Below are 26,051 nucleotides of genomic sequence, written 5' to 3' on the forward strand. Positions count from 1 at the left end.
GGATGTGTTGTTACCTACCCTTACCACCCGAGGGCAGTCCGTCCGGAAGTCCAGGATCCAGTTGCAGAGGGAGGTGTTTAGTCCCAGGGTCCTTAGCTTATTTATGAGCTTTGAGGGCACTGTGGTGTTGAGCTGTAGTCAATGAATAGCGTTCTCACATAGGTGTTTCTTTTGTTCAGGTGGGAAAAGGCAGTGTGGAGTGCAATAGGGATTGGATCATCTGTGGATCTGTTGGGGCAGTATGCAAATTGGAGTGGGACTAGGGTTTCTGGGATGGTGTTGCTGTGAGCCATGACCAGCCTTTCAAAGCACTTTAAAAGCACGGCTACAGACGTGAGTGCTACGGGTCGGTAGTCATTTAGGCAGGTTACCTTAGTGTTCTTGGGCACAGGGACTCTGGTGGTCTGCTTGAAACATGTTGGTATTACAGACTCTGTCAGGGACAGGTTGAAAATGTCAGTGAAGACACTTGCCAGTTGGTCAGCGCAAGTACCTCCTGGTAATCTGGCCTTGTGAATGTTGACCTGTTTAAAGGTCTTACTCACATCGACTGCGGAGAGCGTGATCACACAGTCGTCCGGAACAGCTGAGGCTCTCATGTATGTTTCAGTGTTACTTTCCTCGAGGCGAGCATAGAAGTAATTTAGCTTGTCTGGTAGTCTTGTGTCACTGGGCAGCTCGCGGCTGTGTTTCCTTTGTAGTCTGTAATAGTGTGCAGGCCCTGTCACATCCGACAAGCATCGGAGCCGGTGTAGTACGATTCAATATTAGTCCTGTATTGACGCTTTGCCTGTTTGATGGTTCGTCGGAGGTCATACCGGGATTTCTTATAAGCTTCCGGTTTAGAGTCCCGCTCCTTGAAAGTGTCAGCTCTACCCTTTAGCACCATGCGGATGTTGCCTGTAATCCATGGCTTCTGTTTGGGGTATGTACGTACAGTCACTGTGGGGACGACGTCATTGATGCACTTATTGAAAAAGCCAGTGACTGATGTGGTAATCTCCTCAATGCCATCAGAAGAATCCCGGAACTTATTCCAGGCTGTGCTAGAAAAATAGTCCTATAGCTTAGCATCTGACCACTTTTTTATTGACCTAGTCACTGGTGCTTCCTGTTTTCATTTTTGCTTGTAAGTAGGAATCAGGAGGATAGAATTATGGTCAGATTTGCCAAATGGAGGGCGATGGAGAGATTTGTACGCGTCTCTGTGTGTGGTGTAAAGTTGGTCTTGAGGTTTCTTCCCTCTGGTTGCACATTTAACATGCTGGTAGAAATGAGGTAGAACTGATTTAAGTTTCCCTGTATTAATGTCCCTGGCCACTAGGAGTGCCACCTCTGGGTGAGCGTTTTCCTGTTTTCTTATGGCAGTATACAGCTCATTTAATGTGGTCCTAGTGCCAGCATCAGTTTGTGGTGGTAAATAGATAGCTAGGAAGAATATAGATTGGTAAATAGTGTGGTCTACTCTACCTCAGGCTAGCAAAACCTCGAGACTCCCTTGGATTTCGTGCACCAGCTGTTGTTTACAAATATATACAGACCGCCACCCCTTGTCTTACCCCCTTGTCTTACCAGAGGCAACTGTTCTATCCTGCCGAAAAAGCTTAAAACCCGCCAGCTGTATGTTATTCATGTTGTCGTTCAGCCATGACTCGGTGAAACATAAGATATTACAGTTTTTAAATATTCAGTTGGTAGGATATATGTGCTCGTAGTTCATCTGTTTTATTATCCAATCATTGTACGTTGGCTAATAGGACCGATGGTAAAGGCAGATTACACACTCGCCGTCGGTTCCTTACAAGGCACCCAGACCTACACCCCCGATATCTCCATCTCTTTCTCCTGCGAATGACGGGGATGAGGGCCTTGTCGGGTGGCTGAAGTAAATCCTTTACGTCCAACTCGTTAAAGAAAAAAAATCTTATTCCAGTACGGGGTGAGTAAATCTCTGTCCTGATATCTAGAAGCACTTTTCGGTCATAAGAGACGGTGGCAGAAACATTATGTGCAAAATAAGTTACAAATAACGCTAAAAAACAGACACAATAAATCCGTAAAATGGCAGCCATCTCCTCTGGCGCCATTATTCCTGCCTCCCACTGAATACAAATCAATGAATGAAGGGACTTGGAGAAGAGCTGTGAAGGTTGTTTTCCACCCTTTTGATGTCACTACATGACTTTGCAATCTCCTATCAGTCAGTGTGTATAAAATGTTAAGTCTTAGTGCTCATTCACACGAAGCCACATGACAATGGAGAAGGAAGACATGCCAGATTCACAATCCCAATATCTAGTAATTCTCTCTCTTTGTGCCTTTTCTTTTCAGGAGTCTGTCTTCATGGGTCCATGATCACACCACAACTTGTCAGCACACTATATTTAACTTCGCAACAGCTAACTTAATTCATCCTTTATCAAAAAGAGCAACAAATTATTGAGCCCTGCCGTGTCCTGAGAAACAATTTAGTCAAGCTAATTAAATGTAGCTGTGTTGTACCTTGCTCTCAGTGAGTCATGCATCCTTTACCTCCCTACAACACCCAGCAAATTACACATTCACTGACCCAGTGCTTTCTTTGCTAGCTGGGAAAGGAGGAGAGGGAGAACTACTCAATTGTGGTTTGAAGCAGTGTTAATTAGCTCTTGTTGTAGTGTATTCTTCTCCTGCCTTTGGTTTGACGTGCATGGGTGCTGCCATTAACCACCAGTTTCTCACCTCTCTACAGGCCTGCTGGAAAGCAGCATGCGACTAAAGCCCCACGAGGCTCAAAACTACAGGAAGAAGGCATTGTGGGTGTCTTGGATCTCCATCGTGGTGACACTAATCCTGGCAGTGGCAGCCTTCAGTGAGTACATATCAGACAGATATCAGACAGAACAGAAGACCAAATCTAACTCTTGTTCATAAATATTGTAGAACATAATTATTTTGAAGCCTTCACAATGCATTGTGAAAAAGAAAGCAGGCCTATGAACTACAATTCATAGATACTCTTGCAATGCTGCCATCAATTGCTAGTCGCGTCATGTCAAAAAGTTCACTTCATGATGACTCATTCCGTTTGGTGTCTTTTGGTGTTTAAATTCAAGAGATAAAGAAGAGAGAGATTGTCTCTTCAGGTTCAAAGCACACTAGGGAATTCCATTCCAACTCCCTGTTACAAGTCACTCTAGGGCCCTTGAACTTTCCTGTGACCTTTGACACCATGAAAAGGGGCCAGGATTGTCTTTATGGTGTGGTGCATTCACTTGGCAGGTTTGACTTTTAAATGTCTCCGTGAAAGGCAGCGGTGTCATCATGTAACCTTTTCAAGCTTTCATCCCAGGAGGATGTCTTTTGTCCTCTTTCAGGTGTAACTGTCTCTCACCTCAGTGTTTTAAATTACAGTTGCAGTGCCTTAAACGGCCTTGCGTGACTCAAAGTACAGCTTACTGTTGCTAGCTGCTGCGAACAGCTGTGGCTCAGAATCAACATTTTGTTTCCTTTCATAAACCAGCTTTGGATTGTACGAAGTAGTTGCACAAAGTGGAGCATCTTTAAACTGGCTCAGTCATATCTTTCTGCAAACTCAACAGAAAAATAGAATATAAAGTGTTGGAGGTTTGGAGTAGACAAAATCAAATCAAATTGTATTGGTCACATACACATATTTAGCAGATGTTGTGGATGTTGCGAAATGCTTGTGTACCTAGCTCCAACAGTGAAGTAGTGTCTAAAAATTCCCAACAATACACACCAATCTAAAAGTAAAAGATTGGTATTAAGCGGGGCGGCAGGGTAGCCTGCCTTGCCTAGTTAAATAAAGATAAAATAAAAGTAATAAATAAATATTAGGATGATCAATGTTGGAGTTGCATGGACTAATATACCTCAGAATAGAATACAGTATATACATATGAAATTAGTAAAGCAGTATGTAAACATTATTAAAGCGACTAGTGTGCCATTATTAAAGTGACCCGGGATTCCATGTCTATGTATATAGGTCAGCAGCACTTAATGATGACAGAAGTGAGTGCTACGGAGCGATAGTCATTTAGTTCAGTTACCTTTGCTTTCTTGTGTACAGGAACAATTGTGGACATCTTGAAGTAAGTGGGGACAGCAGACGATGTGCCCTTGAGCAAGGCCCTTCACTCTAATAGGAAATTCAGATCTATCCAAATAGCTTGATTGTCCACATGGTAATGAGTATCTACAGTGGAATAAACTTAATGTATATTCTAATGTTGCACCTTCCAGAATAGTGGCGTTTGTTTTATTTTATTTTTAATTTTTATTTCACCTTTATTTCATTTAACCAGGTAGGCCAGTTGAGAACAAGTTCTCATTTATAACTGTGACCTGGTCAAGATAAAGCAAAGCAGTGCGACAAAAACAACAACACAGTGTTACACATGGGATAAACAAACAGTCAATAACACAATAGAAGAATCTGTATACAGTGTGTGCAAATGAAGTAAGGAGGTAAGGCAATAAATAGGTCAATAGTGGCGAAGTAATTACAATTTAGCAATTAACATAGAAAATACTGGTGTGCAAAAGAGCAGAAAAACCAAGACAACTATGCGGATGAGGTAGGTAGGTGCGTGGGCTATTTACAGATGAGCTGTGGAGAGTTGCAGCGATCGGTAAGCTGCTCTGACAGCTGATGCCTAAAGTTAGTGAGGGAGATATAAGTCTCCAACTTCAGTGATTTTTGCAATTCGTTCCAGTCATTGGCAGCAGAAAACTGGAAGGAAAGGCGGCCAAAGGGTGTGTTGGCTTTGGGGATAACCAGTGAAATATACCTGCTGGAGCACATGCTATGGGTGGGTGTTGCTATGGTGCCCAGTGAACTGAGATAAGGTGGCGCTTTACCTAGCAAAGATTATAGATGACCTGGAGCCAGTGGGTTATGCGACGAATATGTAGCGAGGACCAGCCAACAAGAGCATACAGGTCGCAGTGGTTGGTAGTATATGGGGCTTTGGTGACAAAACTGATGGCACTGTGATGGACTGCATCCAATTTGCTGAGTAGAGTGTTGGAGGCTATATCGCCGAAGTCAAGGATCGGTAGGATAGTCAGTTTTACGAGGGTATGTTTGGCAGCATGAGTGAAGGAGACTTTGTTACGAAATAGGAAGACGATTCTAGATTTCATTTTGGATTGGAGATGCTTAATGTGAGTCTGGAAGGAGAGTTTACAGTCTACCCAGACACCTAGGTATTTATAGTTGTCCACATATTCTAAGTCAGAACCGTCCAAAGTAGTGATGCTAGTCGGGCGGGCAGGTGCGGGCAGTGAAGAGCATGCATTTAGTTTTACTAGAATTTAAGAACAGTTGGAGGCCATGGAAGGAGTGTTATATGGCATTGAAGCTCGTTTGGAGGTTTGTTAACAGAATGACACTTGACAATTACATGTAAATGAGGCAATGTCTCATCTGTTAGACAAACGGTAGGCAATTTGTGGTTGTTAGTAGTAGTGGTCCTCTGTAGCTAAGTTGGTAGAGCACGGCACTTGCAATGCCAGGATAGTGGCTTTCAGTTCCAGGGACCACCTGTATATGAACTGTATGCATGCATAACTGTAAGTCGCTTTGGAAAAATGTGTCTGCTAAATGGCATGTTTTATACTGAACAAAAATATAAATGCAACAATTTCAAATATTTTACTCTGTTACAGTTCATATAAGGAAATCAGTCAATTGAAATATTTTTTTAGGCTCTTATCTATGGATTTCACATGACTGGGAATACAGATATGCATCTGTTAGTCACAGATATCTTTACAAAAAAAGGTAGGGGTGTGGATCACAAAACCAGTCAGTATCTGGTGTGACCATTTGCCTCATGCAGCACGACACATCTTCTTCACATAAAGCTTATGGGAATGTTGTTCCACTCCTCTTCAATGGCTTTGCCAAGTTGTTGGATATTGGCAGGAACTGGAACACGCTGTTGTACACATCGATCCAGAGCATCCCAAACATGCTCAATGGCTAAAATGTCTGCTGAGTATGCATGCCATGGAAGAACTGGGACATTTTCAGCTTCCAGGAATTGTATACAGATCCTTGTGACATGGGGCTGTGCATTATCATGCTGAAACATGAGGTGATGGCGGTGGATGAATGGCACGACAAAGGGCCTCAGGATCTCGTCACGGTATCTCTGTGCATTCAAATTGCCATTGAAAAAATGCAATTGTGTTCTTTGTCCGTAGCTTATTCCTGCCCATAACCCCACCGCCACCATGGGGCACTCTGTTCACAACACTGACATCAGCAAACCGCTTTCCCAGAACAAGGTGCATCTGTTTAATGATCATGCTGTTTAATCAGCTTCTTGATATGCCACACTTGTCAGGTGGATGGATTATCTTGGCAAAGGAGAAATGCTCACTAACTGGGATGTAACCAGATTTGTGCACAACATTTTGGAGAACTAAGGAATCTTTTATTTTAGCTCATGAAACATGGGACCAACACTTTACATGTTGCATTTATATTTTTGTTCAGTGTATATAACCATATCTCTGTGAGATTGTGTGATGCCTGATGCCTGAATGTGTTTTAATTATTGTGCCTGCTCTATCTACAGTAGTCAATGTCTTCGAAGGTTAAATACGGTGTATTACTGTTCTGCCTGCCTGCTGAGAGAGCACTGTATAATAGCAAAGCTGCTTCATATTCAAAGACGTGTTTCTTCACAACAAGCTGATTTCAGAAAGCCTACAGCCCTGTTAGGGATTGTCTGAAGATTCTGGATGGTGACAAATGGTGTGCTGCTCGATTAATCTGTCCCTCTGTCTGGTTCCATTTGATGCTATGTGAGGAGGGACGGAGAGAGATGGATAGAGAGAGAGAAAGCGGGAGAGATGGGGAGAGAGAGAGAGGAGGATGAATAAAGCACATCAGTGCAATCTCTGTTATGGGTGGTCCAAATTATTCCCATCTGAATGTGGAGCGAGCTAATTTGGCTGAGAAAACAGTCGCTCCCTCCTCTTAACCGTCTCTCACAGCAGTAATTGGCTTGGTTTTAACCCAGTTATAGTCTGAACACAAGTTAAAAATAAACACTCAATGATTCTGGCTATTGAATCGGGCCAGCATCATACCACCCTGCATCCCACTGCTGACTTTCCTCTGAAGCTAAGCAAGGATGGTCCTGGTCGGCCCCTGGATGGGATACCAGATGCTGCTGGATGTGGTGTTGGAGAGCCAGTAGGAAGTACACTTTCCTCTGGTCTAAAGAAATATCCCAATGCCCCTGGGCAGTGATTGGGGACAGAGGGTGTCCCACGTTAGACGGTTGTTCTGACTCTCTGTAGTCACTAAAGATCCCATGACAATTGTCATAAGAGTAGGGGTGTTAACTCCGGTGTCCTGGCTAAATTCCCCATCTGTCCCTCATATCATCATAGCCACCTAATCATCCCCAGGTTCCAATTGGCTCATTCATCCCCCCTCCTCTCCCCTGGAACTATTCCTCAGGTCGTTGCTGTAAATATGAATGTTTTCTCAGTCAATTTACCTGGTAAAGTAAGGTTTGAATTAAATTGGCTATCCAGTTCACATTAAACAGATTCTCCGGTACTTTTATATACTTTTTAGCCAGTAGTTCTGAAAGTAGCGCCCACAAGCCAAAAGTGGTCTCCTAAAATTGCATACTACATCACATATGTGCAGATAATGTGCACCAAGTCATTGCTCTCTCTCCCTCTGTCATGTGTGATTCTTGGCTGGAACTTGAATTGCTAGGGGGCTGGCCCATGTAGGGGGAAATGTAGGGGAAATGGTGCAGCACCTCTTCCAGAAAACAGTTGCTTTCAAACTAGGGATGTCTTGGCTAATTGAGGTAAGACAGTAATTCTGCTCATAGATTATGCATGTATGAACTACACATTGAGACATTCACCCCAAAGTGGTTTAAAAAATACTTAGTAGTCCCCAAATACCAGAGCATGTCTTTAAGATAACTTTGTGCATATAAGGGACATTCTCTTGCAGGTACTAAAACAGTTAAATGTGGTAGCTAGTGCAGGCAAATGTTCACAGGAATCTATATATTGTGTACTGGACATCAGATCTGAAGAATTAATTATCTTATTTGAGACCACTTATGTCGTAGAGGTAGCCCTTTAACTAGAATCATTGGCCTTCGACTTGGTGCTGTGTTTTCCTATGTTGCCCCTAGACCTACAGCTTTCCCCTTGGTTTTAAATAAAACATTAGCTGGCTTTCACAAACCGCTGTGCCGCCAGGCTTAGTACACTTCGCTTCCTCCTTCTCCGTTCCCTCTGTTTTCGAATCAACTTCAAATCTAATCATTTCAGCCAAAGTGCAGCATCAAAATTGCTTTTAGAGCACAGGAGTATAAGGGAATGAATACATTCACATCTTTAGAAGATACTGTTCATATTCCATTCGTATAAAATGATATTGTCATATAATATTCTGTTGTTTGAAGTGGATGAGGCATACAGTGCCTTCAGAAAGTATTCACACCCCTTGACTTTTTCCACATTTTGTTGTGTTACAAAGTGGAATTAAAATGGATTTAATTGTCATTTTTTGTGAACAATCTACAGAAAGTACTCTGTCATGTCAAAGTGGAAGAAAAAATCTAACATTTGTATAAAAAAATATAATGTCAAATAAAACAGTCATATATCTTGATTAGATAAGTATTCAATAAAAGTCAATAAATGTTAGAATCACTGAGTCTTTCTGGGTAAGTCTTTAAGAGCTTTCCGCACCTTGATTGTTCAACATTTTCCCATTATTCTTTTCAAAATTCTTCAAGCTCTGTCAAATTGGTTGTTGATCATTGCCAGACAACCATTTTTAGACCTTGCCAAGGATTTTCAAGCAGAAGTTTAAGTCAAAACTGTAACTCTGCCACTCAGGAACATTCAATGTCTTCTTGGTAAGCAACTCCAGTGTAGATTTGGCCTTGTGTTTTAGGTTATTGTCGTGCGGAAAGGTGAATTCATCTCCCAGTGTCTGGTGGAAAGCAGACTGAACCAGGTTTTCCTCTAGGGTTTTTGCATGTGCTTAACTCCACTCCATTTCTTTTTTTATCCTTGCTGATTACAATAACATGATGCAGCAACCACTATGCTTGAAAATATGGAGAGTGGTACTCAGTAATGTGTTGTATTAGTTTTGCCCCAAACATAACACTTGGTATTCAGGAGAAAAGGTTAATTGCTTTGCCATATTTTTTTGCAGTATTACTTTAGTGCCTTGTTGCAAACAGGATACATGTTTTGGAATATTTTTTTCTGTACAGGCGTCCTTCTTTTCACTCTGTTATTTATGTTAGTATTGTGGAGTAACTACAATGTTGTTGATCCATCATCAGGTTTCTCCTATCACAGCCATTAAACTCTGTAACTGTTTTAAGGTCACCTTTCACCTCATGGTGAAATCCCTGAGTGGTGTCCTTCCTCTCTGGAAACTGAGTTAGGGAGGACGCCTGTATTTTTGTAGTGACTGGGTATATTGATACACCACCCAAAGTGTAATTAATAACTTTACTATGTTCAAAGGGATATTTAATGTCTGCTTTAATTATTTTACCCATATACCAATTGGTTCCCTTCTTTGCAAGGCATTGGAAAACCTCCCTGGTCTTTGTGATTGTATCTGTGTTTAAAATTCACTGCTCGACTGAGGGACCTTACATATAATTATATGTCTGGGGTACAGAGATGAGGTAGTCATTCAAAAATCATCTTAAACACTATTATTGCACACAGAGCTAGTCCATGCAACATATTATGTGACTTGTTCTCAACATTTTTACTCCTGAACTTGTTTTCCATAACAAAGAGTTTGAATACTTATTGACTCAAGACACTTCAGCTTTTCATTTTTTATTCATATGTAAGACATTTTACATGATGGGGTATTGTGTGTAGGCCAGTGACACAAAAGTTCAATTTAATCAATTTGAAATTCAGGATGTAACTCAACAAAATGTGAAAAAAGTTGAGGGGTGTGAATGCTTTCTGAAGGTCCTGTATATTTTAATCTAATGTTATTTAGGTTGGTTTCCAACAATAAAGCTGTACATTCCATGGTGAAATTACAATGTGGTGTTGTGAAAAGATTAAACCTTGTTCGAACATAAATGTACCTGAGGTCATTACTCACACAGTATTCAGGAATTTGACAATGACTGGTCCCAGATTCCATGCCAAATACCATAGGAGTTGGTAAAACAGCACAGAGAGATCTGGGACAAGGCGTTGGAATGTGAGTGACACTTGGAAGGAAAGCTTCACTACAGTTGCTGGGCAGCTGAACATGACAGATGGGTGGAAAAGCCACATTACAATGGATGGCAGTCCACCCCCATTCCGTCTGAAAGCTCTGCTAAACTGTTGGTGAATATCTGTGTCCTAAATGGTACCCTTTTCCTACATGGCTCTGGTCAAAAATAGTGCACTATATACATGTAGGGAATAGGGTCCCTATTGGGACTCACTCAAAATATTTTTTTAGAGAGACAGACAGATGTACAGGAGTCTGGAGGGAATACAATAAATAATTTGTAGCTTTGAAAACACCCAGCAAAGGAAAACATTCTCACCGGCTCAGACATTCATCTTGTCGCCTTTTGCTTGGTGGAAAACACGATTATTTATTCATTTGTTTTTCTTTCCTGTTGGTAAATGTCAAAACAACAAGGAGAGATGGACAACAAGGCATGGTGAATAAAAATGGAATCCATTTGTGTCTATAATTAGAGGGGCCAATCAATGTGTGACATCAGGGTTAACATTTCAAAATGGTTTGATATACATTTAAATATGATTTTCTTGCAGCTTCACATGTGCAGTTACATGAATACAATTCTAGGTAGGCACAATGAGACCATAAATCCACCTAGCAACAACAAAACATCTACATGTCATTCAAAATGTCACAAGAAACATGTTTCTTTGTCATGCCTAGTTGCCAGGTCATTTTGTGCTTTAGTAAACTTCTCTATAATTTATAGCCATGCTAAACATTCCTGAATAATGAAAAAGATAAATAACAGCATTTCTATATGTTTTAATAGATGATATAATAATGGAATATAATACAATTATATAATACAATGGGTTTTGTCAACAAAATCATTAACACTTATAACCAATAATGAAATCATTATAATAAGTTAACTCTTCAAGCATTGTGTGTGTGTGAGTCTGTCTGAAAACTAGCCATCAAATTATTTTTTCCTCTGTCCTTCCTCCACTCCTTGTCTCTCCTTGAAAATGCATTGTAGCCTGAGGAGAAGGACCTTCTCTCCTCACCCCCAAAGTGCTTTGAGAGGGATGAGGGGAATGGTGAAAAAAAGGGGAGAATCTCAGTTGCATTTCCTCGCTGCCTTACATCCTCTTTCCTCGCCTCCTTCTCAAAATCCATTGGATAAGAAGGTGAGAGGGGAAGGACCTCTAACATTCTCATCCAATCAGTTTTGAGGAAAGAGGATGTGACGAATCAGGGAAATACAATAAAACATTATACCAAGCACAGAGGAAGTAAGTATTTGACAGCTATTAAAGCCCCCATGCAGTCTTTCTAATTGTATTTTGAAATCATCACTGTATGTCTAATGAATCCCTCCAAAATTTTTGGCTCTTGAAATGCTCAGTCTGATCGTGTGGGTGTTATGAAACAAATTTGAAGATATTTACATACACAGCCCTGATTTGCTGATAGGAGTGTCTAGAGAGCCTACCCACTTACCCAGATGAACAGTCATTGGTGTTTTATAATCAGATCACATTGTGACGTCATGACGTTCCAGAAGGACAACCATCTCTGCAGCACTCCACCAATCAGGCCTTTATGGTAGAGTGGCCAGACAGAAGCATCTCCTCAGTAAAAGGCACATGACAGCCCGGTTGGAGTTTGAAAAAAGGCACTTAAAGGACTCTCAGACCATGAGAAACAAGATTCTCTGGTCTGATGAAACCACGATTGATCTATTTGGCCTGAATGACAAGTGTCATGTCTGGAGGAAATCAGGCACCATCCCTACGGTGGAACATTTTGGTGGCAGCATCATGCTGTGGGGATGTTTTTCAGCGGCAGGGACTGGGAGACGAGTCAGGATTGAGGGAAAGATGAACGGAGAAAAGTACAGAGAGATCCTTGATGATAACCTGCTCCAGAGTGATCAGGACCTCAGACTGGGTCAAAGATTCACCTTCCAACAGGACAATGACCCTACGCAGGAGTGGCTTCAGGACAGGTCTCTGAATGTCCTTGAGTGGCCCAGCCAGAGCCCGGACTTGAACCCAATGGAACATCTCTGAAGAGACCTGAAAATAGCTGTGCAGTGACGCTCCCCTTACAACCTGACAGAGCTTGAGAAGATATGTAGAGAAGAATGGGAGAAACTCCCCAAACGCAGGTGTGCCAAGCTTATAGCGTCATACCCAAGAGGTGTCACTTGACTGTCATTCATTCGAGGATGTAATCGCTGCTAAAGGTGCTTCAACAAAGTACTGAGTAAATGTAAATGTGATATTTCAGAAGTTTTTTAAAATAAATTGGCAAAAATTTCTAGCAACCTGTTTTTGCTTGGTCATTATGGGGTATTGTATGTAGTGTAGATTGATGAGGGAAAAAAACATTTTTAATCCATTTTAGAATAAGGCTTTAAACGTTTTCTTTGGGGGAAAAAGTCAAGGGGTCTGAATACCTTCCGAATGCACTGTATTTACAAACGATCAAAACGTACACAGACCACAATGTTGTTCATGGCTAATTATCTTGACCGCCATAACAACATAGACACAAATGTTCTGTCAATTCTCCAGATCAACATTAATTCCCACACTTTGGCTGTTGTTCAATTGCGTGCAGTATTACACCCACTCTTTATCATTTGACTGTCATTCAGAAAATCCTTTCCTGAATTAGCTGATGTTGCGCGTTCATTTCCCCATGTAACTAAACAGCTATATCAAATGCGCATCAAACAACTATTACGCATAATTATTGAAGAACCCCATTAATGACCCTATCGATTTTTGTTTAATTCATCTTGTTAAACTTACTCTTTCTGTTAGAAGCATTCAATTTTGCAAGCCATACATTATTTTGGATATGTGTACCCATGAAAACTATTGTCACACTAACATAGAGAGATACGAAATGTTAGTAGGTTACAGTGCTCTAACGAGATCTCCATAGAAATAAAGAGTCTGACAGCAACATTGGCATTCATTCATTGATGCCAAGGGAAACCAGGCACCCCCCAAAAATGTTTTATCTTTCGTCTCTGTGTTTATTTTTCTTCAATTCGCAAGAGGTTGAATGCATCTCACCTGAGATGGCATCCGAGCGCCCCTCTGTCTCTGTATGTGTAGCCCATCTATCTGATACTGTCTGGTCAAAAAGAGTAAGATATTGTTGCCCCCTGTAGCATTGAATGCAAGGGAAGCCAGCGAGTATTTGGCCTCGTGATAAAAAATGTATCAAATAATAGCCAATCAGCATTGAGCTAAACTGAGCGAGCTCAACTGTGAATGGTCCTGGCACACCAAAAAAAAAGAGTCAAGGGAAGCCAATTTGACTTCACACCAATCACATCACATCAAAAGCCAAATGTCATTGACAGAAAAACTTGAATTGTTGCATCTTGTAGTGTTGTACTCCAGTGTCCCTTTCCTAAATTAGCCATTTTTTGTAAAAACATTTTTTTTTTTTTTTTGGGGGTAGATCAGCTTTAATATTGCAGATAGATTGTGGCTTCTGTCAATGTAATTGTCTGCATCATTTCCAATCCCCCATATATTATTTATATATAGTTTCACTTAATTCCCCGAACTGGCCAATGATGCCCCTTGCCTGAAAGGATGAAAGTTCAATATGTAGCTAGCTGTATTAGGCTAATGTTAACTAGCTGACTCATTGTTGCCAATGAAAGGAAGGTAGGCTAGCCAGCAAGCTAAAAAGCATGTACTAGAGTTGCCAACTGTCCCGTATTAGCCGGGATGCCCCTTATATTGGGCTAAATTGGTTTGTCCCATACGGGACCTCCATTGTCCCGTAGATTCATCCAACCACAGTATAGAGTAAACTCGCCAATTCCTGCAAAGTAATTTCTGTTAATGTTCGGTCGGTTTGGCATATCAAGGAAATATGGATAAACATGCAAAAAAGAAAACACTGTGCAGCTACAACAAACAATGTGAGGCAAAAAAGACGTGGGTTAAGCCCGTCAGTGGTGACTCAACGAAAGCTGTCTGTACTTTATTCATCGGGAATTCTCAATTGGCCATGAAGAGGAGAATGACCTAACTCAGCATGCATCCACAGAAATGCACAAGGCCACGCTAGCTAAAGGTGCTAGCAATATCGGTGCATTCTTCGTGACGTCTACTGCAGAAACGGACAAAATTGGAAAACACCTCCGTTTACCAGTTATTGAGCAGTGCCAACAATCACATTCTGAAAGCTAATTGCCCAGCCCACATAGCTCATAATGCCTGCAAGCACGCCTGCGATCAGCTGTCAGTGGATATAGAGACAATTGTTTTATAGATCTACAGCCACTTATCAGTATCTGCTTCCCGAAGAGAGGAACTGCTAGCATTTTTTTTGCCTTTGTTGACATTGAGTGGCGTGAAATTCTGCGACTTGTTTGCACACGATGGCTCTCTCTTCATCCAGCTGTCGATCGTCTCCAGCAAAGGTCCCTTGGGGAGACCTGTCCTGTGGCACTGAAGAGTATTTTTGAGTATGAAGAAAAAACGGAAGCTGCTGAGATTTATGTGATTTTTCCACAAAGTGGGTGTGTTTTTGACCAACTCGTAAAAAAGCTGAAGGAAACAACGCTCTGCGTCACAGATGTTTACAAGGAAGTCCAAAAGTTCAAAATGAATATGCTTCAGCTGAAACAGGACAGTTTTTTTTCCGATACCAGACCAAGCAGCTGATGGACAAACAATTGTCAGCACAAAGGTCCAAGCAGCAACATGACTGTGAAGTTCTATGACACTGTCATTACATACATTGACAAGTGGTTTGATTCCTCACCAGAACATGTAATGGTGAAACTGATCTGCCTCTATGAGGAGCTCTCCTTCACTGACCTGGAGCAGGAGGTGGTTGCCCTCAAAATGACAGAGACAGTCAGTATGGACCAACTCTATGAGGAGCTCTCCTTCACTGACCTGGAGCAGGTGGTGGTTGCCCTCAAAATGACAGAGACAGTCAGTATGGACCAACTCTATGAAGAGTTTTGTGCTAGCCGGGAGGAAATACAGAAAGCCAGACAGGATACCACAAATTCCACCAATGAGATGTAGGTGGCAGTTTTCCATAACCTAGGGAAAGCCAACTTGGTCAACATGTTCAGGATTGTCTCATTTGTCCTCAGTGTGCCAGGCTCAAATGCCTTTGTAGAGGATTTTCTGTCTGATGACCATTAAATGGTCAGACTCAAGAAAAAGATGCAGCACAGAGCTGATCAATAATGAACTTCAAATATCTGTGAACTATGACTTGTCATGTAATGACTTCTCTCTGGCTATGCAAAAGGAGAAAGGACTGCTTGAATCAGTCAAGAGCTGCAAAAAAACAAGTAGACTTGGTGAGGTACTCATGCTCCTATTTTCCTCTTTTGCATTTGAAAAGTAGTTTTTTTTTGCTGTAAAGGTCCAATTTGTGATTTCTTTGATCATTTATTTGGAGGTTTATTCACATACGTTTACATAATGATACAGTTTTAGTAAAGCTATAGACTAAATGGAATATACAAAGGTTTTTCTTTTCCAATTGAATAAGAATATGAATATACACTGTATATTCATTCACACAACACCATACCGCCGTGGCACAATGCATTGGCACGCAACCTTTTGTCCCTTATTTGGTAGGGAGAACGTTGGCAACCCTAGCATGTACTGTATGACAGTGTCATAGACCATTTCAGCAAAATGAAAGAGAGGAGGATGGCATTGGCATTTCTTTACAAGTAGGGTGAGTGAGTCAACATGTTTGTTCTACTTAAAAGCACATACACGCACACGCACAGACACGGAAATCAGTTCCACGGACAGCCACATCATATCACACATATGACATCAGCTGACGTTGATTGTAGCCTAACTCTCCGTGGTTTTAAATCAACAATGTTAGTTGTTTAGTAGCCCGGATATGTTGGAAACATTGACTTGCTTGACTGTGCTGTAGGTTTTGTAACTGTTTGTTAAGTGCACTATGCTTTGTGGACTTCACTAGATAGATGTTGCTCCGGTTTTGTGATGAAACACAGGTGTGGTTGAATTCATTCTGCCACTGTGTCTTCTTATTGTCTCGGCCTTAGGCCTATATATCGTGGTGGCAAGGCATATGAACTAATAGGTTATAGCGCAAACAATACAGTTATCACAACACATATAGTGGGTTGTAATATGGCTTTTTTTCCTGGCTTCGCTTTCCCATATAAGGGCACAAGGCGAGACCCAGATGCAGACACGTGAGGCAGATGGTTTGAGTCTTTGATATTTATTAATCAATCCAAAAGGGGCAGACAAGAGAATGGTTGTGGACAGGCAAAAGGTCAAAACCAGTTCAGAGTCCAGGAGGTACAGAGTGGCAGGCAGGCTCGAGGTCAGGGCAGGCAGAATGCTCAGGCAGGCGTGTACCTTAGTCCAGAAAACAGGCAAGGGTCAAAATCGTGAGGACTAGCAAAAAGAGAGTAGAAGCAGGAGTACGGGAAAACACGCTGGTTGACTTGAAAGGCATACAAGACGAACTGGCACAGAGAGACAGGAAACACAGAGATAAATACACTAGGGAAAATAAGCGACACCTGGAGGGGGTGGAGATAATCACAAGGACAGGTGAAACAGATCATGGTGTGACACCCCAGTGATTTTACCAAGGCACCGCTACTGGACAGCAATATCCACACATTTTACAGGATCAAGCTCATTGTGTAATTAAATTGTGAAATGCTTAGTATGATATAAGGACAAACAGCAACATCATAAATGTAAGAAAAGAAAGGTAGTGTTTTATTTCACATGATTTTTGCCAAATCTGTGAAAACTCCAAGCATGAGAAAAGGTTTAAACATTAGGTTTTGATTCAACTCATGAATTATATTGAGTGTATTTATGTTCCTCCTCCCTTTATATCTTAATGTATTAACGTTAAAAAAGGTGAATTATTATGAATGACTTTGTAACAGTTCCAAACAGTTTGTCCACTATAAGAAATAGACTATAGAATGACCCATTTACTGTGGGACATTTACAGATTTTTCTTCAATGTAATTGTGTTTTCCTCCTCCACATAAAGGCAATATACTGTCAGGTACAGTACATTGATTAAAACACTTAGTAAAGCAGTGATCTATGGAATGCGTTGTTTGTATGAACTGCTATAGGAAAATAATGTGTTACTGGAAAGCAAGGACCAGTGAGTTCAAGGCTGCACAGCTTTTATATCCTCTAGTCTACGGGATCGGTGTCCCTATACCGGGATGGTTGATGCTAACTTGCACTAACGTGACTAGAATGACGTTGTCAGTAACAGCAAACCTTCCAGGACATAGACATGTCTTATATGGGCAGAACACTCGAATTATTGTTAATCTAACTGCACTGTCCAATTCACATAAGCTATCACAGTGAAAAAATACCATGCTATTGTTTGAGGAAAGTGCATAACAACAAACTTTTATAACAGTAACTGGTTTGATACATTCACCTCTGAAGGTAAATAATGTACTTACATTCAGTAATCTCGCTCTGATTTGTCATTCTGAGGGCCCCAGAGATAAATTGTAGCATAGTTTTGTTTGATAAAATCAATTTTTATATTCAAATGTAGGGAACTGGGTTTTACTGTTTGAACCCCTGCTGACTCTGGCTCCACACCCACCCCGCCCATCCATCTAGATGTGTGAAAGTTAGTGTATAAGCTAATGATCCATCATGTATGACATTCCTGGGAGTGTGTAAACTTAAATGTTGTATTGCCATATCATTTTTGTATTTTGTCTATAGTTATGTACTTGAAAATGTAGCAATTGACCAAGTCCGCACATTTGGGCAGACTTGATACAAAATACTGTTCCGTATTGCAATGCTTCTATCACGCTTTAAGGTATGACCCAGGTGCAGACAGTGTTGAAGAAACAAAAGTTTATTCTTTAAACAGGGGCAGGCAAACGACAGGCACCAGAATAGCAATGCGGGCTCAGGGTCAGGTCAGGCAGAGGTCAGTAATCCAGAGTAGTGGGGCAAAGGTACAAGATGACAGGCAGGCTCAGGACAGGCAGAATGGTCAGAACCTGGAAACTAGAAAACAGGAGCAAGGAGTAGGCGGGCGCAGGGAAACAAAACGCTAGTAGGTTCTACGAAACAAAACAAACTGGCCCCAGACAAACAAAGAACACAGGTATAAATACACAGGGGATATGGAGATGGGCAACACCTGGAGGGGGGTGGAGACAAGCACAAAGACAGGTGAAACAGATTAGGGTGTGACAGCTTCACTGGATCAATCTGAAACGTTGCACACACACTGCAAAATCAGAATTGCACCTAAACTGCAATATTATATTATGGCCTTTCTCTTACATTTAAAAACATTTGAAAACGCATGTTTTTTTTGTATTATCTCTTACCAGAACTAATGTGTTATATTCTCCTACATGAATTGATCCTACATTAATCACCTTTCCACAAACTTCAAAGTGTTTCATTTCAAATGATAACAAGAATATGTATATCCTTGCTTCAGGTCCTGAGCTACAGGAGGTTAGATTTGGGTATGTAATTTTAGGCGAAAATTTGGAAAAAAAGGGTCTGATCCTTAAGAAGATATTCTAGTGACTTGTGTTATAACATTGTGTTTTTCCACCAAGGCTGCCCACATGACTACATGGTCACAACCACTCACTGGATGTGAGACATAAACGCTGCCTGATTTCGACCCATCTCTTGCATTGGAGTCATTGGAGTGGACTGCATCTCTCTGAGTCTCTCTTTACTGCGGCAGGTAGTCAGGTAGAGAGATAGAGACACTGGGGTGGTGGACTGAAAGATCTCACAGGGAAGTGTTTGTGTGTGATGATAGATACTTTATTATATGTTAGGACAATGCCTTTGTATCACAGGCACCATGGTGGCAGCAATAGTGTGTGTGTGTGTGTGTGTGTGTTCTGTGTTGTGTTTTGTGTGGGACGTGTGTATGTAGGGATGTATCACTGACTATTTGTCTTGTTTATTATCAGGGCCGCCACTTGCCACAGGGTAGAGAATAATTTTGTAATAAAAGTAGCAATGTGCCTCTCCTCTGTCTCCCGAGGTCTGGTGGTATGAATAAATCTTTGTTACGTGTGTCTAGATGACCGGGCTATGGGCAGATCAGCTGGAGCTGTTTTTAATCATTGATGTAATGGTTATGGTGTGTTGAATGCCTTGGATTCTGGCTTCTGCATGACTTAGTACACAAGCACAGTATCTCATGTGAGGGGTGGTATGTACATTGTTGAGATTTACATTGAATTGGGAATCTATTGTGTGCCGTGAGGTTCATCCAACTATGCTGAATACAGCTTTTTCAATCATCAGGGAATTAATGACACAACATGCCCTGTCTCCTGATACATTCCTTGGCATGTATATTTGCTCCCATTAGGCCTGCATTGTAAGCGTTTACAATGCCTGTTGTAAGTAAACTGATAGAAAGTTGATCTGTTAATCAAACAAGGTATGGTAACCCAATTATGTTGAATTAGTTGAAGTAAGTAACAGGAAGCACCCATTGATACCACAACATTTCTTAGTAAATATCAATGGAAACAGTAGCGTAAAATAAAGTGATAAAGTGCAACCTAATAGGTCAAATATCTCAGCAATGGTTTGTAAGTAAGTAGTAAGTAAGTTTGTATTAATTAAACCTATAGCTAAACTCTGTTAATCAAACGAGGTATGGTATAATAATCTTGTTAGAAGCTCAACAATCCAGGACTGATTCTTGGGGTATGCTATGTCATGAATGAGCAGTCTGGTTTAACCAGGCTATAGGAGAATGCTGTATCATTATTAGACAGACAAACTCCCTCTCAACTGGTCATCATTGCACAGCAGTGACTGAGCCCTCCAACAGGAAGTTCTTAAGTCACATGCCAGATGTAACATTTCACAGTTCCCCCTTTCCTCTCTTCACGCCTAATGACACAATGTTGTGGTCGACTTGTGACTCTCTCCTTCTGATTCTAGATAACACAAACACAGAGGTATTCTCCTCTTTTACATTTTTTTCTTTGCTAAATATTCCTTACCCTCAAAATATGTGTTTGTACCTATCATGTGATGTGTTTATGAAATGCGTTCTTTATGGATATTATGAGAGGTTATGATAATTTTGCTTCAGCTGTGGTTATTAAATATTTTATAAGGCCAAGGAAATGTCACTGTCACGATTTCCGCCGAAGTCGGTCCCTCTCCTTCTAGCCATCGCCGATCCACCTTTCATTTTCCGTTTGTTTTGTCTTGTCTTCCCACACACCTGGTTCCAATTCCATAATTACATGTTGTGTATTTAACCCTCTGTTTCCCCCATGTCCTTGTCCAGAATTGTTTATTGTAAGTGTTTGTGCATGTTATGTCTGGCGTGGGAAGGGTTTTTGTCCCATTGTATATATTTATTGTTTTTGTTCACGGTGATTTTTATGATTAAATTGCGCCGTTGTAACACAGTCCGTGCTCTCCTGTGCCTGACTTCTCTGCCGCCAGTATGCACTCACTACAGTCACAATGAATAATCGCTGATTATTCATTATCGGTTTTATAATTCAGTCATTATTATTTATTATAAAACATCCACATACAAACAACAACATACAAACGCACACCAACATCCTCAACATTACCCCTGTCCAGACCCACCTGCTCACACCCCCGTCTCCAGCGCCCGCATCACTCTCTGCTACATGGCCTCAAACTGCACCGTTTTTGTTTCTCTTCGTCGCCCTTGGCACTTTCAACATATAGTTAATGAAGCATTTGGCCTTTATAATTCACAGTCATTCTGCTGCAACAGTTCACAGTTAGACGTTGTTCAATGAGCTTCGATTTATGCCAAACCCAGACTAAAATATAGCGTTTTCAGCAGAAATTAGATTTATGTTGATACCTTATGCAGTTTCATTGAGTAGAAAGCAGTGTTAGAAAATATTCCATGCAATTGATTAGAGCCAAATTCAGAGAGAATTACAGTAAATAAATACAAAACAACACTTCCAGTTATTGGTCCTTTCCCAAGGGCACAACCAAAATGTCCTCCATAGGATCACATCAGGACATAGACATGACTGGTGTCATATATACAACACAGAGCATCTGCTCACTGTAGTGCTACATGGAATTATTAGGGTACCAGCTCATAGAGACAGTGACAGAGGATCTGTTTCTGCTTACCTTTTGACAATTCCGTCAGTAAATGTCTATTACTATTAATTGAAATGTGGAGTAAATGTTTGATTTAATTCTGATAGGACCTGCCAGCTCATAGAGACAGACAGTGGGCTAACTAATGGGAGTGTAAAGTTCAGGTCAGGTGAATCTGTATGAATCCTATAGTTTCTGTAAGTCATATAACTCATAGTTTGACCCAATCTGCCTACTGAAGCATGTATGTCGCACTGCAGTCCAAGGTCACTCATGGCAACTGAGTGGACTGAGTGTGCCGGTTAGATACAGCAGTTTGTTTATGGGCTTGAGGGCATTAGCTGTTTATGGGATGCAGAGGGGATGTAAAGGGGATGTGTGCTTCAATATGTGCTTCACTGATCCCAGTCCAAAGGGATGTAAGAACGAAAGGGGGATTTTCTGTTGACCAGTCTGACCACTGAGTCTAAAAGACCCTATTCACACTGTGCATTAATATGCAACATACTGTATATAAAATAACCAGTATACTATATGTCACATTCTTATTGTACTGTGGTTAGATACAAACGCTGATGTGTTGCACCATAGTGTGTATAGCTTGCGCAAATGTTTCCAAGTGCAAGGTAAACATCCCTCAAAGAGAGAGATTAGGGTCACATAGTGCTCACTGCCACACCCTGATCACAGACACTTCTCATGGGACTATGTGTAAAATCCCACCACAAATCCGACTAATCCAGCCAGACTGTTGTGCCAAGGGAAAACATCCATACAAGCCCAGTGACCGACCCAACCAGCTAAAAGGCCTAAAATGTGCCTCTTTATGACCTCCTAGCCTGCCAACTAATGCTAATCTCCCCATGGCACTAAAAATAACACCTTGATATATGTTTTATTCAGAGTTTAAAGCAGATACAAGTAGATGTATTCTCTCTCGGCTTGTCAAAACGACAAAGTCATTATCAGTGCACAAATGTTCACTTGTATTTCCCTCAGATAGGCCTACAACATGTTACCTTCTGTCCGTGCCCCATGTAGTCAGTAGTTCATACACAAGGTATATTCGCTGGTGTGCTAATGCCAGTTAATCTGTGTATGACCACTTGGAGCGTGTGTTCTGTACATTTAGTCAAAGGCACAGGTGTACATGTCGTTGACCAACCCCTCTTACATCACAGGTACAGGCAGCTGCTGTGAGGTGAGTTGGTCCAGGATTCTAGCCATCCTGATATACTGTCTCTCTCTCTCTCTCTCTCTTTCTCTTTCTCTTTCTCTCTCTCTCTCTCTCTCTCTCTTTCTCTCTCTCGATGAGTACTCTGGTCATCCTGTTCTGATAGCAGCTGCAGGGGCAGTCGGGGCTTAAAGGGAGTTGTCAAGGAGATGATAAGCTGTCTATCCCTCAGCATCAGGAATTGGCCTTGTCTCTCTCCTGTCTGAGTGGATGGAATCTGTTTGAGCATTACACCAGATTTACCTCTGATCTGGCATGTTGTTTGTTCCGCCCAATTAGGTTTTATGAGTGGCGAGGTCTGCGACCCCACTAGGCCCTAGTAATGCTCCATCAACAGAAAAAGCAGTACTCTTACAACAGCAGCATCAGTCACTGTCACTTATAGAGTTCCCTGTTTAGTGGAGTTCCTTCTTCTGTAGCGGGTTTGGTAAACTAGGTTTGGCCTCGGGCAAATTTTTTATGAGCTAATAATCGGCGGGCCAGAAAATAAGATTTTAAAACAAATAAAAAATATTCATAATTAATTTTGGGGTGCCAAATAATATTGCCAGATTTGGCCCGCCGCAGTTGGTTGGGGAACCCTGTTCTATAGAGACCACCATAAGACCTATATCTTCTGAGACCAATTTAATGGGTGATGGAAAGTCTAGTTTTGCCATGTTTTTGGTAGTGCATCTAATGGAGGTAATAATAAATAGTGTTAATGTGTCTAACACATTATAGGATCAGCATAGCATATTTTCCTCCTATCTTTCACAGTCTATATATACGGTATACCACTCCTCTGCTGTCTGAAAGGAGAAAGTGAGACTTCATGGTGTGAGGAAAGAGATCTGGCATAGGGAATGGTAAGGGGGGCTAGTGAGGCCTTTAAGCGTGGTTGTGATGGCCCACGAACCTGAAGAGGAGGTGCAGAATTTCACACCCACTTTAGCTGTCTCGATTACTAGGGCTAGAGCTGTGACCCTCTCACCTCTCCCACTCCAAACCTGTCAAGTTCATCCGTGCTGCTGTCATTCAGTGAGCAGATGCTACGTATGTGTCACGCCCTGACCATAGAGAGCCTTTTTATTCTCTATTTTGGTTAGGTCGGGGTGTGACTAGGGTGGGTGATCTAGTGCATTTATTTCTATGTTGGCCTGGTATGGTTCCCAATCAGAGGCAGCTGTTTATCGTTGTCTCTGATTGGGGATCATATTTAGGCAGCCATTTCACCACTGTGTTTTGTGGGATCTTATTTTTGTGTAGTTGCTGTTGAGCACTGCATTTACTTTGCACTGCGTTTGTTCTGTATTGTTTTGGTGAGTTTCATTTATTAAACATGTGGAACTCTACGCACGCTGCGACTTGGTCCGTTAATTCTACAAACAATCGTGCCAGTATGTTCTGTTTGACATGGCTCACCTTTCAACTCCGCAGCCACCTCGTGCATCATGCTATCAGTACGAGACAAGCCCGTGCTACTAAATCAAACCCAGAGGACAAATATAGCTCACTGAAACACCTTTACACAGACACACTTTTCAATAATAAATGTCCTCGTTTTCTTTACACACATATGAAATGTCCCTCATCCCCTGCTCTTAAAGCATCTCATTATGTGGTAAATATGAAGCATATTTGAGCTCCCTATGGGAAGAAGCTGAGAGTGCATAGAGCTATCTTTCTTTGCATCAGCATAAAACCTCCTGGAGAAATCAGCACTACATATTGATCAAAGGGAAGTGAGCAGTATATGTTATCCATTACCAAAGGCCTGCTTCAGGCCTTGTATTATAGGGTTATTTGTTACCTGCAATCGCATTTAGCTGTGCTCCAATTTGGCATCCGGAGTAAACTGTTACCTAGCTGTCTTTAATGTATGTATGTTATATACCCTCCTATATAATTGCTTTCCACAGTCCCACAGTTCTATAGCGGAGGTAATGGAAAACAGAAACCAGGCAGCCAGGGGTAAGATATATCTTGACTTCATAATGATTCCAACACTCTGCCATCTTTTTCAGAACAAAAATATATTCTCACATGAGATGGCCTTAAGCATAGATGCATCTATTTTTTACCACGTTCTCAGTTCTGTTTGGTGCCAGTCTGTGAGAAAGCTTGTGAGGAAAGGTGTCTTGACAGGAGTCTTTCTTCAAAAGCTGAACAGTGCCTTAGTTTCCAGCCTGCCTCAAGAGCCATGGAGTTGCTTGTCTATTTCTCAAGCTCCGATGTGTGATATTGGGATGAAAAGACAACGGCTGATTTGAGACAAGTTTCTTGACAAGATGAATTAATTCCTGTACAAATGGAAGGTGGTTTCGGGGGTATCGTTGTTCATCCAAGCAGGGTTACTGTCCTTTACTCAGTGTCCCCTAGCACTGTGTTTCCCAACCCAGGTCCTCGTGTACCCAGGTCCTCGTGTACCCCCTACAGTACACATTTTCATTGTAGCCCTGGACAACCATACCTCATTCAACTCATTGAGGGCCTGATGATTAGTTGACAAGTTGAATCAGGGTGCTTGTCCAGGGTTACAATAGAAATGTGTACTGTTGGAGGTACTCGAGGACCAGGGTTGGGAAACATTGCGCCCAGAATATCAATTAAGCTGCTATATTCTTATAGTTGGTTATTTTGTGGCTTGGAAATGTCATTTTCAGAAAAGTGTCCTGCTATGGGTTGAGATAATTAAGAAGAGTTCAGTGCTATGTAGAAACTAGAACCAAGGTGAGAGAATGGAATCATATGTTTTTCAGAACTAATATAAAATATGCCATTTAGCAAACGCTTCTATCCAAAGCAACTTACAGTCATGCTTAAATAAATGTTATATATAGGTGGTCGTGGGAATCAAACTCACCACCCTGGTGTTACAAGTGCCATGCTCTAACAACTCAGCTACAAAGGATCACTGTCTGAATCCTTGTCCTTGGTCCTGGGAATCAAACTCACCACCCTGGTGTTAGAAGCGCCATGCTCTAACAACTCAGCTACAAAGGATCACTGTCTGAATCCTTGTCCTTGGTCCTGGGAATCAAACTCACCACCCTGGTGTTACAAGCGCCATGCTCTAACAACTCAGCTACAAAGGATCACTGTCTGAATCCTTGAGACGCTAGCCTTCTCTGACATACAGACAGACTGCTCTCGAGACAGCAGAGTAATTTACACTCAATTTGAAGGCAATCACTGGGCACCTCTCTCCCAGATAGAGTTAAGGGTCCTTCAGTCCTTCAACCAGGGCTGTGACAGATACCTCCCTGTCTTGCTTTTTACACAAAGGAAGTGGATATATTCTGTGCATGTACACAAACAATAAGCATAGATACAATGCCTTATTCACACCCCTTGACTTTTTCCACATTTTGTCGTGTGTGACAGCCTGAATTTAAAATGGATGAAATTGAGATTTTGT

General features: G+C 41.4%; 1 protein-coding gene across 2 annotated transcripts in view; it reads left to right on the top strand.

Annotated features, from left to right (window-relative positions):
* The window catches only part of LOC112246703 (transmembrane protein 163-like), an 82,452-nt gene that overhangs the window by 16,222 nt on the left and 40,179 nt on the right, over positions 1-26,051 (top strand). For both annotated transcript variants that reach the window (XM_024415192.2, XM_024415193.2), the window contains exon 2: positions 2,732-2,851. In XM_024415192.2, the coding sequence (XP_024270960.1) occupies positions 2,732-2,851 (120 nt within the window). The remainder of the gene's footprint in view (positions 1-2,731; positions 2,852-26,051) is intronic.

Source organism: Oncorhynchus tshawytscha, linkage group LG03, assembly GCF_018296145.1.
Source record: "Oncorhynchus tshawytscha isolate Ot180627B linkage group LG03, Otsh_v2.0, whole genome shotgun sequence".
NCBI classification, from domain to species: Eukaryota; Metazoa; Chordata; class Actinopteri; order Salmoniformes; family Salmonidae; genus Oncorhynchus; species Oncorhynchus tshawytscha.